General features: G+C 42.9%; 1 protein-coding gene across 1 annotated transcript; it reads left to right on the forward strand.

The window, feature by feature from the left end:
* Window positions 1-2,256: 2,256 nt before the first annotated feature.
* LOC103376163 (calcium-independent phospholipase A2-gamma) lies at window positions 2,257-13,798 on the forward strand. Its single transcript, XM_008306530.1, has 10 exons — window positions 2,257-2,343; window positions 4,624-5,725; window positions 6,139-6,288; window positions 6,395-6,546; window positions 7,313-7,407; window positions 7,550-7,721; window positions 7,808-7,865; window positions 8,086-8,280; window positions 12,108-12,303; window positions 12,466-13,798. The coding sequence occupies exons 2-10, from the start codon at window positions 4,799-4,801 to the stop codon at window positions 12,738-12,740; spliced, it is 2,220 nt and encodes a 739-aa protein (XP_008304752.1). The 5' UTR covers window positions 2,257-2,343; window positions 4,624-4,798; the 3' UTR covers window positions 12,741-13,798.
* Window positions 13,799-14,354: the final 556 nt, after the last annotated feature.

The raw sequence follows: 14,354 nt of genomic DNA on the forward strand, positions 1-14,354 counted from the left end.
ATACACACAAATCAAGCTACTGTACCGCAAAACTGCCGCCCTTCCCCACCAGCCTCCATTCAGAGTAAAACATGTCTGCTAACCAAGCAAACTACCGCAAAACTGCTGCCCTTCATCAGAGATGCTAATGCAACCCTGTCACTTTGGCTCGAAAGTGCCGACTGGACAGACCACTAGGACAATTTCTCAAGTCCAATGAATTTATTCCGCCACGCTGCATTGCTGTTAATAAAACGCGGTAATGTGGTGGATTTTACACCTCAAGAGCTAATTGTCCTACACACGAGAGAATCAACACCCCGAAAACACATGTACTAACATACATTAGCTGCGCCATGTTAGCGCCACACGGGGGCTAGCAGCTAACGGCTAACGGCTACGCAAGCTAGTAGACTTCGCAAATTGTTCAAACTAACTAAAATATGGCACAATGACAATTTCTATACAATCTCAAAAGTGACACAGCTTCAAATATCGTTAATTGCACAGTTCAGGTTTTGTTGAATTCAAATTATAATGGTAAAACTAGTGTAAATTATGGAGCACGTAAACTATACGTACCACCTACGTGAACGTCAGCGAGCAAAGAGAAAGAGCTGGCGGTGTCCCACTGCTAAAATGACAATCTTCTAACACACGAGGGCGCTCCAGTAAAACTAACAAAAGGAGCTTCGCATAAACAAGGCTCCGGACCAACTTTTTCACTCGTAGCACTGGTGCCACCAGCAATGTCAGTTAGTCGTACATCTCACATGCTCACTGGCACAACGCCTCAGGAGCTGAACATTTGCGCCGCATTTACCGTTGTTCCCTAAACGCCTCACAGTGCAGGCTGCGGTACCACTACTGCGTTAGCCATGTAATTGGCTAGCTCACGGGCATACCGGCTCAGTATGCTCCCGAGTCAGACCTCTGACTCTCTGCTGAGGAACACACATCAGGCTGACAGACTGACAGAGCCACGGACGAAATAAAAGTTCTACATTCCACTACTGTAGCTCACACAGCAGCTGCATGTGCTGGTTAAAGCGTAAACAAATCAGCTAAGGAACGTTGTTCAATGGCGCCAATGCAACAACTTCAAATTTGAACTCGCACACTCAAAAAAAGGTGGCGCTTTTGCTCGCAGTCTGGAGCCCTGATGAATAAAGGAAACACAAACGGATTCAAGAAAATATTACCTGCCAAAAAATAAAACACACCTCTGGCGTTGATACACCCCCAAAAATGGCAGGATAATGTTCAAAAGCTGGATGCTAACGTTAGCTTCTAACATTGAGATACAGGTTGCGCTAAACCTACGTCTACACTTTAACACTCGAAAGATGCAATGATACTTAGCAGTTTTACCTTGCAGACAAGAAATAATACAAAAAATAAACTTACCTGATATTTTGCATCATATGAAATAACAAAGTTCCTACTGTTGCTCTTCTGCTGAGTGGCGCTCTTCCCATGTGCGAAAAATAGTAATGGCGTCAGAAACGAAACTTAAGGATCCTGAGTGGGTGTGGTTATGCATTTTACTCCAGGAGAATTTACTCTGAAAATTTACTCCCACTCTAGCGTCCAAAGGTAGTGATTTCACTCCTAAATGATTAGAAAAAATTCTCGTGACGCACAAAAAGTCCATTAGCACGTTTCTGTAAACCCAACAGGAAATCCGCCATGTTGGAAAAACCGCGACCATGCCAGGCCATTTTTGCTCAAAAATGGCAATTTTTGACCATTTTCAAAATCGAACTCCTCCGAGGGGGTTCGTCATACACACCTAGCATTTGGTGAGCACAAACTACATGACATGGTGACTCAAACTTCTTCAAATGCTCCGCTGAGGCCCGGTTTGGAAATGGCGGCCCGTCCAATTTCGATCAATGGCCATTTTGTCCATTTTCACAGTGTTTTTTGCATTCAACTGACTGTTGTCGGAAGGTCTTATTATTGTCCTTTAAAGCCAAGAATTATGGATTAAGTCAATAATTGGGATTTTGCCATCAGGTCAACAGCTTAAAAACTTCCAGTGCACAATTGACTAAATTTAGTCAGAAAAGAAGGCAATTTGCTTCAAGTGTTTCTATTTTTGTTCAGCCTATATTACAAATAATCCATTTAAATGACAGCTACACACTTGCCCCCAGTAAAGATGGCGTTCCTCTCATCCCCATGGTGTTTCTGCTGCCACCTAGTGACCCGGATGAAGCATTGCGCTGCATTAAAAACTGGGCCAAGTGCGTAACTTCCTGCCCTTTTCCTGTTTATTTACCATAACAGCGGTACATGTAGTTACTGCAGCTGCCTTACACTGAATGAAACACTTCAGAGACTCGGCCTGCGTTTCTTAAGGTAAGAATAAAACCCATTTATTTACGTTGTGACCACGAATGAAAGTCGGTAAACTGCAGTCCATTCATTAGCAAAGCTCGCGACGACTAGTCAGGCAGCTAGCTTTAAAACATCACCCGGTCGGATGTTTATAGCTTTAAATAGACGTATTAGCTAACAAAAGAAGATTAGTTGACTTGAAAACGGTAGTTACGGCTAGCAGCATCCAATAAAACCGCATAACACAAAGCAGCGCCCAAACACTGACAGCTGTTGTTTATTGTACCTCGACATTTAAATAACAATGCTAACACTTAGCTAGCTCAGTAGTTTCTCTGCCGTGGTGTCTGATGTCAGCTGGTCAAAGGTTCTCCGGAGCAAACTCTTGCTCTCGATAACATCCACCAGCCACCTCTCGGCGAACCTGCTCCTCCCCGCCGTGTGAACCAGCCTGTTGGACTCCACCGTGAAGTAAACCTCCACCGGCAGACTTTGGGGCTTGACTTTCGATACGAGCACCGCGAAGTAGACGCTGGCTGTTCCCCGAACCGGCCTGCGGGGCGTCGGGGTGCTGAAGCGGGCCCGGTAGTGGTGGAAGCTGTGGTACTGCTCCTCGGTGCAGTGGAGGAAGTCCAGACTGTGCAGCCAGCAGGACTGCATCTCCCACGTTTTGATATACGACTCAATCTGCTGTTTCCCCACCTCCACTGTGAAATGCTCGCTGGCCGCCCATTGAACATCCTCAGTCTGAGCCCCAGCAGGCTGCTCGCTTTTGTGGCGTTTCATCTCCAGCAAAGTTTTTACAAGCTGAGCTGACTCTGCTGTGTGAGCCAGATCATGTGAATATCGATCCATCTTTCCCCTTCAGCACCGATTCAGGAGCTGCAGGGTGTAGCTCGTTATTTAGTCAAACCTGTTTGTCAGCATCTGTTTTTGTTGGTTGGGACAGTTTCTATGGTTACCGTGGGGAGGAGGTCAGATGGAGCCCTCTGTTGGTCCAATTTAGACCTGCAATGTTCACTAATTACACAAAGCATGATGAGAAAATGTTTCTTGAAGGGCTGCACAATGCTAGAGACAAAATTGACACTGTAGTGTTTTGTTAATCTGCAGTGTATTTAGTTTTTCTGCAGTATTTATTGCAAAAAAGAAAAAAACAATACCGGTCCAACTTTGCCTCTTCATGTAAGAATGACTGAAACTTTAAATTCATTCTCTTCCCTTTGGTGTTCCATCCTTGCAGAGCTTGACCCCGTCATTGTGTTGTATCTTTAATTTTTCTGTATTTTACTGTGTTTTCATCTAGATTTGTCTTTTTAGTCATTGTGTTTATGTGTGATGGGTTGCGATTTATGATTGCTCCACTCCCGTTGTTTAAATTAGCTCTTCAAACACGACTGACTTGACAATATTGCATTATGAAACATACTTGAACTGACTCCATTTTGAGACTAATCTGATCAACCTATGACCAACTCGGCTCTCCAACCGCTAATCAAAGTCAACCAAATTCTCAACAAACTTCGTAGCTGTCCAGCTCTAAACCATGAATATAAATTCTGCCAGAGATGCAAAGCAGAGACAAATCCTGACCAAATACGGACTCAGACGACACAAGAAGTCGCAGCTTTGTGGAAAAAAAAAGGGTTACTGTGCAGTAGGTAAGGCAGAGATGAAGATGCATTTCCTCTTAAAATTTGACGAATGCAATGATACAAGATTATCATGGAGTGATTTCAAAAGTTTGACTCATTAATACCAAACTTTATAGAATGAAATGACAGCAAAAATGCAAAAAGAGTTTGTTAGGAGAGGGACACACACCTTACCTAGCTGCAGAGTATATGAATGCATGTCACAAGCTAAACGAATTACTGACAGAGCACTTGTTTTATGAAGTTGCGCTCCTTTCTTCCAAACAAATCACTGTTTCTCTCCTGTTCCTCGCTCACTTTGCGGTGCTCATGTGGAGCCTACATTTGAACAACAACTGCGTCTTGTAAATAAAGTTAAGAAAAACCTCAGTTTAACCAAGAAGCCTTAAATTGGAGCAAATTTTGTTGTTTCAGACAGATTTCTCTTGTAGATTAGTCTTGGAAAATGACAGTTTTCATTTGTATGAAGCAGCAACAAAAGTTGTGGCATGATGTGTTTACGCTTCCTGTGATGTGACTATTGTGCACATCGCAATGTAGATGGTGAAACTGTGTAATATGCAGCCTTAGTGTCTTGTTTAATGTTGTTTATAGTGATTGTCTCTTGAGATAATTGCCATTTTTGTGTGTGTGTTTTTTTTTTCAGGAAAAGGTGGAACAAGCTGCAAAACTTACACCCTGAGTTTCCCTCCAATATGGACCTAAAGCCGCTGTAGCTCATGGCAGACCACCTGCCAGAATGCTACATTATTTGACACAAACATTGAAGCCTCAGCTCTTTGCTTAACACAGTCAGCTGTTTACAGAGAACCAGCGGACGCATGTCGCGGCTTCGGACCACACTCGACAGTGTTACCAAGGCAGTTGGCAGCACAGACCTCATCTCCAAATTCTCCCGTCTAAAACCCGGTAATGCTGCAGTTGACAGCACCCATGCCGAAAAAGTTCTGGCCAAAGCTGAGAGCGTAACCTCAAACAACACAGCTGCCGCCTCACCACCTGAAACCACCATGAAAGAAGAGGGAGAAGGTGAGAAGAGAGCGGAGAAGGAAGAGTCAGACAAGCCACGGCAGCAAGTTACAGAGCAGCCTTTTATCGCGGCAAAGAAGTCCACTTTGGCTTCATCAAGCTCCTCCTCTGCTGTGGCGAAACAAACCATGCAGCTGTTCCACCCAACTGCTCTGTCCACCAACATGGATGAGACCTACAAGACTCTGGCCACCCACATCAATAGTTACTTCGGCACCAATGCATCAGGAGAAGATGGAAAGAACAGGCAACACTCAGAAGGGGATGATCCTGTTTCCGAACATGTTACTCGTCTTGCCTCTCAGAGAGCAGAGGACCACATTCCCGTTTTGTCTCCAGTGTCTGAGGCAAAAAGTATTGAAGCACCCACTACCTCTCCATCAGATAAGCTCAGTCCTCCTGCAGAGGCTACCTCATCTGAAACACCTGCAGCAGAAGGTGCAGCTCAGTCCACCCCTGCACCGACTACCTCCCCAAAAAAAGGCTTCACCCACTACCTGTCCTACCCCCGACCCAGCGTTCAGGCGTTTGTCGGCAGCTACATTGCACCTCTGGTCCCCAAATTTAGAGGCGATTCCAAAAAAATAACAGCTGAAAAAGACAAATCGTCAGCAGTGGCTGTGGATGAGGCTGCTGCGGAGAAGGCAGTGCAGAAGGCAGATAGTGAAGAGGAGAAAGCTGAGAAAGCGAAGCAACAGCTGCTACTTCAAAGAGAAAAGGTGGGACGTTAAAGAAGGCTGTAGTGACTGCTGAATGCTCAGGAGCTTTGTTAATGTGAGAAATAAAATAAATCCAAAGAATGAAAATGATAATGTAACAGCTAGAAAGTAGGATGAAACATTTGTGTTGTCTAAATATGCTGAGTAATTCATAAAGCTTGAAAATTTGTCATTTAACTGAGATGTAGGTGAAAGAAGAAAGATGCAAAACATTTTTTTTTTATTTCTTAGAAAGTTTTAAGAAGGACTAAGTCAAATTATATGCATCACAATACAAAGAAGTTGGCTTTATTATAAACTAAATAATTTGGAATACAGTTAATGTTTTGGGATGCCCATTTTGAGGGATTTTCTATGATCTAATTGTACATTATTTTGTACATTTGTCGACATGCTGTGTATCTGTCTTGCAGATCATAGCCAGTGTGAGTGTAGACAACAGGACCAGAGCCCTGGTGAAAGGCCTGCAGAGGGTCACTGATGTCAAACTCCTCACCACTCGAGTGGAGGAGCTCAGCTATCATCTCCTAGAGTTCCCTGAGACACGAGGTGTGGCCATCAAGGTTAGCGAAATTCATTTTTTCTGAATATGTTCCACAGTCCTCAGATGCTGTCGCAAGAGGGGAAATGTATTAATCACTACATTTGCTTCATAATTGCAACCTTTAGGAGAGCGTGCTGCCCTGCCTGCTACGATTCCGCCAGGCCAGAGACCTTCCTCTTCAGGCTGCAGTGAGAGAAGCCCTGGCTGTGGTTGGCTACACCGAGCCGGTCAAAGGCAGAGGAATTAGGGTCCTGGCCATAGATGGAGGAGGAACAAGGTGCAGTTTTTCAAGAATCTGTCTTTGAGTATCTGCAACATTTTTGTAAAAAAAAAAGAAAAAAAAAGCAGAACTCCACAACCATTTTTAATTGTGCCTAAAGAAAAGGGGTCTGCTAGCAACTTACTTTGAAAGGAAAAGTTTGGTTTCTGTCAAGATGGATTGTATACAATACCTACAAGTCAGTGCTTTACGTATAGTAGATGGAAGTTGGCACAACCCCAAGCAGACAGATGGACCCGGCACAGAAACTAAGCATCGAACTGCTGTGGACTGACGCAGCAGCAAAACATATTTTTGCCACTGAACAAATTCCCTCCTAAAAAAAAAGATTGATATCAATCTAAGTTCATGCTGTAATTAAACTGTTTTATAGATTTACCTTGCAGTCAGACATCCTGGAAGCTGCTCTGTCACTCTCTTCAAAGCCATTAGACTCTCTCGACAAAAACAGTAATTTTACCTTCAAGTTGCTTGTCTGCTGCTGCCTTGAAGTTTGTGTGACTTTACTGTTGTAACATGTTAGTTCAGGTTCAAGAGTCGCGCAGCAGCTCCCACCACCATGTACTGTAGCTAATACACTGACTATGGATTAAACATTGTATTTCTCATATAACCCTGCTAAAAAAAAAAGAACTACTCTTTTCAAACTAATGCATTTCTATTGCACCACAGAAATCCATAAATCTCCACAAATTGAGTGTTTTAACTGTAAAAAGCTGCCTTTTCTTGGTGTAGTTCTGTAAACGTTCTGACTTTGTTCCAGGGGACTGCTGGCCCTGCAGACTCTCCACAAACTGCAGGACCTGACTGGGAAACGAATTCACCAGCTCTTCGACTACATCTGTGGAGTCAGCACAGGTGAACTGCTGTTGCATTTTAGTGTTCGTAATAGGTTTTCCTTTCACTCCCTTATAAGCTTGTTCCTCATTGATTCTATCACTTTAATGTCAAAAGAGTCAACGTCAGCTGTCCTTTGCTCACATGTCGTTCTTTGTCTTAGGGGCCATCTTAGCGTTCATGCTGGGGATTTTTCAGATCCCCCTTGAGGAGTGCGAGGAGATGTACAGGAAGCTCGGCTCGGACGTGTTCAAACAGAATGTGATCGTTGGAACTGTGAAGATGGGCTGGAGCCATGCTTTCTATGACAGCGAAATCTGGGAAAATATCCTCAAGTTAGACTCCTTCAGCTGCCTCTCTTCTATCATTGATTTCTGATGCAGTCTAATGTATTTGTAACCTGATTTGTTTTTTTCCTTAGAGAACGGATGGGTGAGGGTCGTATGATTGAGAGTGCCAGGGACCCACACTGCCCTAAAGTAAGTCATGCGTCTTTTCAACTCTGTATGTTATGATAAATACCTACATTTTTAATCCTGTATGAACATGTTTATATATACAGTCACTAACTTCAGATGAGCCTTTTCATTGTGTGTTTGTCCTTTACCCTCCGCAAAGCAAAGCACCGAGGAAAACCATCAGTATCATGAATGCTCTAAAAATAGACGACTTATCACCAGTTTTGTGTTTGTCCACTAGGTGTCAGCAGTGAGCACCATTGTGAACAGAGGTTTGCCTCTGAAGGCCTATGTGTTCAGGAACTACAGACTCATGCCAGGAGTGAGATCCCACTACCTTGGAGACTGCAAACACAAGATGTGGCAGGCTATCAGGGCCTCGTCTGCCGCCCCGGGCTACTTCCAAGAATTTGTTCTGGGAAAAGACCTCCATCAGGTACAACATGAGGCTGAGACAATATCTTTAGAGGGATGAGGTCGGCTCAGTTTAGTTTGGTTTTCTGTATTTAAATACTAAAGCTTTGAGAAAGGAGGAGAAAAAGGAATGATAAAAGATCACATAATTCACATTAAATACGCAACAACAAATACTAATTCACAGCAAACAAGTTTAATGAATAGCAAATATAAAAAAACACAAAAAAGAAAAGTGAATCTTCATCAGTGTCTGAGACATTTAAAAGAAAAAAAGAACACAGACTGATTTTAATGAGCGACCAGTGGGAACCATAAAAAAAATGCATGTTCAGGGATACACTTTTTATCAATTATGCTTGATCTTGCGTCATGCAATTTGATCCAAGATCAGATAATTTTCTTCAAACCTGTGTTCTCAGTAGTGTAGCAGCATTAACAGCGATGCAGATTGGTTTAGCGATCTAAGAGGTCACATGTCCGAGAGGCGTCGGTTAGTGTGAGCGGGTAATTTTCATGAAATCTTACCGATCAATACGCTTCTGCTCTGACGCTGCATTCCCAAGACGAGGCCAGTGCCAAGGACAGACGCACTGTGTGCTGCACTGCACTGTGTGTGTGTGTGTGTGTGTGTGTGTGTACATCAAGGGTATGTGTGTGGATTTGTTTCACTCCTCCAAACCCACAGCCTTGAAACGGTCCCCTAATTGGCTCATCCTCTCTTCTGGCTGTCAAGTGTGTGATGGAGAGAAAGTGAATAGAATGAGATGGAGGTAGAGAGAGAGAGAGAGAGAGAAAGTCCTTAGACCTGGTCTGTGCCCCTGAACATCAAAGAGTCTGTCCTCTTATGACTTGGCATGCCTTCCTCGAGGGAAATGGAAAGAGTTTCTGAGTCCCCATGAAGGGGAATATTCAGCAGGAGGCCCATCTGTCAGAAAATCACTGGATGTTTGCAGGTGGTTCAAAATGAATCACAACAGATCAGCGTCTCAATCAAATTTTAAAAGCAGCAGCAGTAGCATTAATCATTATATCGAGGTTGGACAATAGTATAACAAAATCGAATAGTGTTCCTGAGGCACAATGTTGTTGAATCCAGTTTTGCATTTGTTTATATTCTGAATACACTGGCAACATCCTAAAATCTCAGAGGAGTATATTTAAAGAAGACAACACTGTTGCTGCTGACTTACATATTTGGATCACTCTCTCTATCCGGTCTTTTCGGCTGATGCTTGACTGCACAGCGTTGTGAGCAAACGTGTTTTTGTATGAGTTTCACATCACATCATTGTCAGACTGATTAACGATGTGGCTCATGAGGTAGCGCATGCTCATACTTTTCTCTGTTGTGTCGCAGAGATACAGAAATAGGAGGAGAGGAAAAATTATTAGGTTCAAGAGACGTTGATAGGGTTTACACGGATGAGCCACTGCATTAAAACCCACTTATAGGTCAAGTGAGCAACATTGATCATCTTGAGAAAATGTAATATTCTGCTGGGAAACCTTGTGTTCTGGCATTATGTATCATCCACCTAAACCAGACTGCAAAAAGCCATGACTGATGGGAGCAGCCTCCCCCAGTAGGACAATGCAACACTGTAAAAACTGCTTAGGAACAGCTCAAGGTGTTGACCAGCCTCTAAACCTTCCCAATTCCAATCTGATCGAGCATCTGTTATATGCGTCCTTATAAAACCGATCCACAGAGACCCCATCCTGCAACCTGCGGGACCCAAAGGGACCAACACCAACAGAGCTGTTTTGGTGGCATGAGGAGGATCTACACAGTATTTAGCAGGCGGTTTTGATGTTGTGGGTGTAAGTAGGAAGTCAGTGAAGAGAAATCAGCTTCCAGTGTTTTGTAATTAAGGGGTTAAAACAATCTAAAGAGCATTAATGTAATTTCCTTTGTACCACTGTGGGCTTTCAAACCATATCGTGTGTGCCTTATGGGAGCTGTCCACACAGAGTTGTATTAATGTGTTATTTTATGAAGTTTGATTATTAGGCCAGATATCTTTAGATGGTCTTTATGGGTAGCAGTTATGCTCAAGGCATAGCTTCGTTTTGATAACCTACTTAAGCAAAATTAGCCTGTCTCCTCCCCTGCCATTTTCTAATGCAACAGCCCTGTGCTGTGTTTTAGTCAATAACTGATCTTAATCTCCAATTCCACTCTGCATATGTACTGACCTAAGCCTTAATCCTTTTAGCAAGTTAGCATTAGAACAAACAGCCTAACAGTTCTTTGTCTGAAAAGCTTTTATACACACTAATTTATCACAGGAGCTAATGTAAGTGCAGCTTCAGGTCCAGAAAAGTTGTGTTTGCTCCCCATGTGTTCACAAGATAGATATGATATGGATATTTTAATATATGATATGCGATGGGGTGTTTTGTTTGCACATTTAAATTTGCACTCACACCTCTGCAGAAAGTTTCCCAAGGACTATGGTAACAGCACTGGATAAGTTTTGTGTGTGTGTGTGTGTGTGTGTGTGTGTGTGTGTTGTTCTCCACATTCCTCTTGCAGCTGTATAGTGTTTTATCAACAGTTTGAGCTACCGTTGCCACCCACTGGTCTCACTCCTACTCTAGTTTTCAGCACTAGCAGTGGTATTTCTCAGGAGAATTCTGCCATTGCAGGGGATCAAAAAGACGCATATGTACCCACACATAAACACTGCAGAGAGTGCTGCATTCACAGACTCAACACCGAGGCAAATCTGAGAGTCGCAGGTAGTTACTGTAAAAGTTGGTTGTTTTATTTCATATCCAATGAGTTTTCTTGGTATAACCACATTCTGCTTATGAAAAATGTATCATCCAGTTAGATGAGGCCTTGGAGTGAGAGGTTGAATGTCGCAGATGAAAAGTACCAGTGTGATCCGGTGTCTCAAGAATGCTAATTGTGTTCCGCTGCATTAATTGCTTTCGTCTTTGACTTAACAACTTTATAACCAAGTTAAAAGTGGTATGTCGCCAGTCTCATAATGGTCCTTGAGCAGCTAAATGAACTGATTAACCGCTCAACCATGGTCAGACACAGGGTGTAATTGGTGTTTTTTTTAAACTAATATAAAAAAGATGTTAAAGATATTGTATCTGCTACATTTCTCCTGTTTTTTTTTTTCCTTTTTGAGGGTATTCCTCAGCTCTCACACTTCTGCATTAGTAGAGACGTGGAAAAGAAGCCTTCACCCTGCTCTCCTGGGCAAGATAGTGTCCATTAATCCCAGTCAGAAGCATTTCAGTGCTTGGAAAAGGTCCAGAACTGGGCTTGAGTAAAGGCTGAGAAAGAGTACGAGCACTGAATCGATCCAGGCGTCCATTGAGACTGATTGGCCTTTTTTTTTTCTCTCTCTCTTTGTTGGCAACTCTTTCATCAATCTGATAACATCATTCAGAGACAAAGGACACTACATGCATATTGAGAAAGCCAACCAGTAATGAATGTTAAAAAGCACTGTATGAAGTCGGCATTAGAATACTTTATTATTTTGGCTGAATTTAGTGCAATGCATCTGTCAGACTCATTATATAAGTTACTTCTGACTCATTTTTAGTTTCAGGGAGCTGCTGAAAACACAGCTTTTTTTCCTACTTGTTTACTTGTGAATAAACAGGGCTGTTTGCCAGCGAAGCACATCTCTGGCCCAAAGCTGTGAGGCCCTGGGACAGCTTGTCCACTTATCCTCATTTGTCCCCAGCAGACTGTCGCAACAAATATATTAAAACTACACATTCAATCCGTGGATGCAAGGTTGTAGAATAATCACATTTTTGTTGTTCACATATTTGATTAAGGGAAGCTAAATGCGTGTTTTTTTATTTCTTCTTCAGGATGGAGGACTTCTAATCAACAACCCCACAGCTTTGGCCATTCACGAGTGCAAGTGTCTGTGGCCAAACACACCTCTGCAGTGCGTGTTGTCTCTGGGCACCGGACGGTACGAGACAGCGGGCAAGAACAGCACAACCTACACAAGCTTAAAAACCAAGCTCTCCCACGTCATCAGCAGCGCCACGGATACCGAGGGTAAGATCGCACAAAAATGTAGAAGTGTTTGGCATCCCACACATACAGTTATTTATAAAATATAGGTTAGAGGCGTGCAGTCGCAGGCAAAACTTGCTATTGAGGAGATGAAAAGGGAAAGTTGCCAGACTTCCTAAAACTCCTCCTCCATCTTGATCCCAGAGGTGCACACCATGCTGGACGCCCTCCTGCCACCGGACACCTACTTCCGCTTCAACCCCTACATGACCGAGGACATCCCGCTGAACGAGAACCGCGTCGAGAGGCTGAACTTCATGAAGGGCGAGGGGGAGCGCTATCTGGAGCGCAACGAGGCCAAGCTGAGGAAGGCGGCCAGCGTGCTGGGTCAGGAGAAGAGCACCATCCAGAGACTGGCCGAGTGGGCCAAACTCAAGGGCGACATGTACGAGGGTCTCCCGTTCGTCTCCAAGCTGTAGTTGTAAGAAAGGCAAGACAAACTAAAGAGTTTTGAAGGTAAGATAACACGCAGTGTAAAAAGACTCAAGAGACTAAATAATAGGTGGAAAAAAATTTCCGAACTGGGAACTAAGCATCTCTGGAGGCGAGAAGTCTGTTTACATGGTTTGGTCATCATCTACCTAACACTAAAAGATGATTATTTATTAATATTCAGACAATATCATCAATAATGGTGTGAAATAACACGTGTTGTAATTTTTGTTGGATGGAAAGTGTCTACGATGGAGACAGAATGATGTACTTTAAAAAGAATTCAGCAGGTTTTTACACTCTGAGGAAATCCTTCACTTGGCTGAAGAAAGAAAGGAAAGGTATGAATTTAAAAGTGTTGGTTTGGAACGCACAAAGACGGGAATGTGAGGCCGGCACATGTCCGTGGCATGATACCTGTACAGAAAAAGATAAATAATGCCAACATGATGGTTTAACTGTGCTATTTTATTTTTAAAAACTGATGTTTTTCAGTAACTTGAATACGTTAGGGTGTAGTTATTAAAGGATTGCACAGTGATAACAAAAAAAAACGTTACTGCCTATTTGTGACACTGTACAGAAGAAACAAACCTCATGCACTTTGTAAAATAGAGCTCTTGGTGGGAAAAGGAACTGTACATAATATTTAAAGTAATTTGAATAATTCTGAGTGCTCTTGCTAGAGTTTAAGAATATGACAAAAGGAAATACTAGATATTCACAAGCAGCCACTCGGAAATGAGTTCTGATACTTAAAATAAAGTATGAGGATGTGATTACTGTAATCCTCATTGCACAGAGCATGTCTGTTCTACTTAGAGTAATGAATGGGGCCCCATTAGTTAATTTAATACTTTTAAACTCGGTCAAGCCTGAATTCCTCGATTCTGCCGATTGTTGTTGTACACTTTCTAAATCGATCACTCTTTTTACATTGTGAGATCCTAATTGCCTTGATTCCTCCATTCTTCATTGCTAGTGAAATAAAAAAACAAACATGTCATGAAATAATAAAACTTGGTTGTTAAAACCAATTTTTTGACCTTTTTGCCTCTTTGAAGGATTCATGGGAAGGTGATAGATGCAACAGGAGCGTACGTCATGTTATGTGTTTGTAGTCATGTTTATCTGCTTTTAGGTTCTGCGACCACATCGCCAATTAACACAAGCAAACACACAAATCTCAAAGAAGCACACAATGGAGCCGTCACTGAGGAATGCCAAGTGTCCTCCTTATGATGAATCACCATTTATCCGATTCGCACTCTGATTTCCTGCTTTGTTGTTTTGATCCCACTGAAATTCCAGAGCATCATTCCTCTCAGTCACCCCGTTGTTACCCCAATCAACGTGAACAATACGCCGCGGAGGGCCGTACCTACGACCCCTCCGCAGCAGTGGCAGACGTCAAAGAATAATATGTCAACTATTTCACTTGACTGATGCCTCGCTCCTGCTTTCAAACTGTCAAAGTCGTAACTACTTTTTTTTTTTTAAGCCCCAGCTTGAGCTTCAGCCAGACGTCGAGGCCTGATTTATGGCTGCGTCGCCTACACTTGGCCTTGCTGTCGAAGGCTCTTTTCTTTGGGTAAACACTG

The sequence above is a fragment of the Stegastes partitus genome, unplaced genomic scaffold, assembly GCF_000690725.1.
Source record: "Stegastes partitus isolate 25-593 unplaced genomic scaffold, Stegastes_partitus-1.0.2 Scaffold3687, whole genome shotgun sequence".
NCBI classification, from domain to species: Eukaryota; Metazoa; Chordata; class Actinopteri; family Pomacentridae; genus Stegastes; species Stegastes partitus.

Coding starts and splice junctions, on each gene's coding strand:
- LOC103376163 (XM_008306530.1), top strand. CDS start 4,799: ATGTCGCGGCTTCGGACCACACTCGACAGTGTTACCAAGGCAGTTGGC. Junction 7,722..7,807: donor ATCTGGGAAAATATCCTCAA/GTTAGACTCCTT, acceptor TTTTTTCCTTAG/AGAACGGATGGGTGAGGGTC. Junction 12,304..12,465: donor CAGCGCCACGGATACCGAGG/GTAAGATCGCAC, acceptor TCTTGATCCCAG/AGGTGCACACCATGCTGGAC.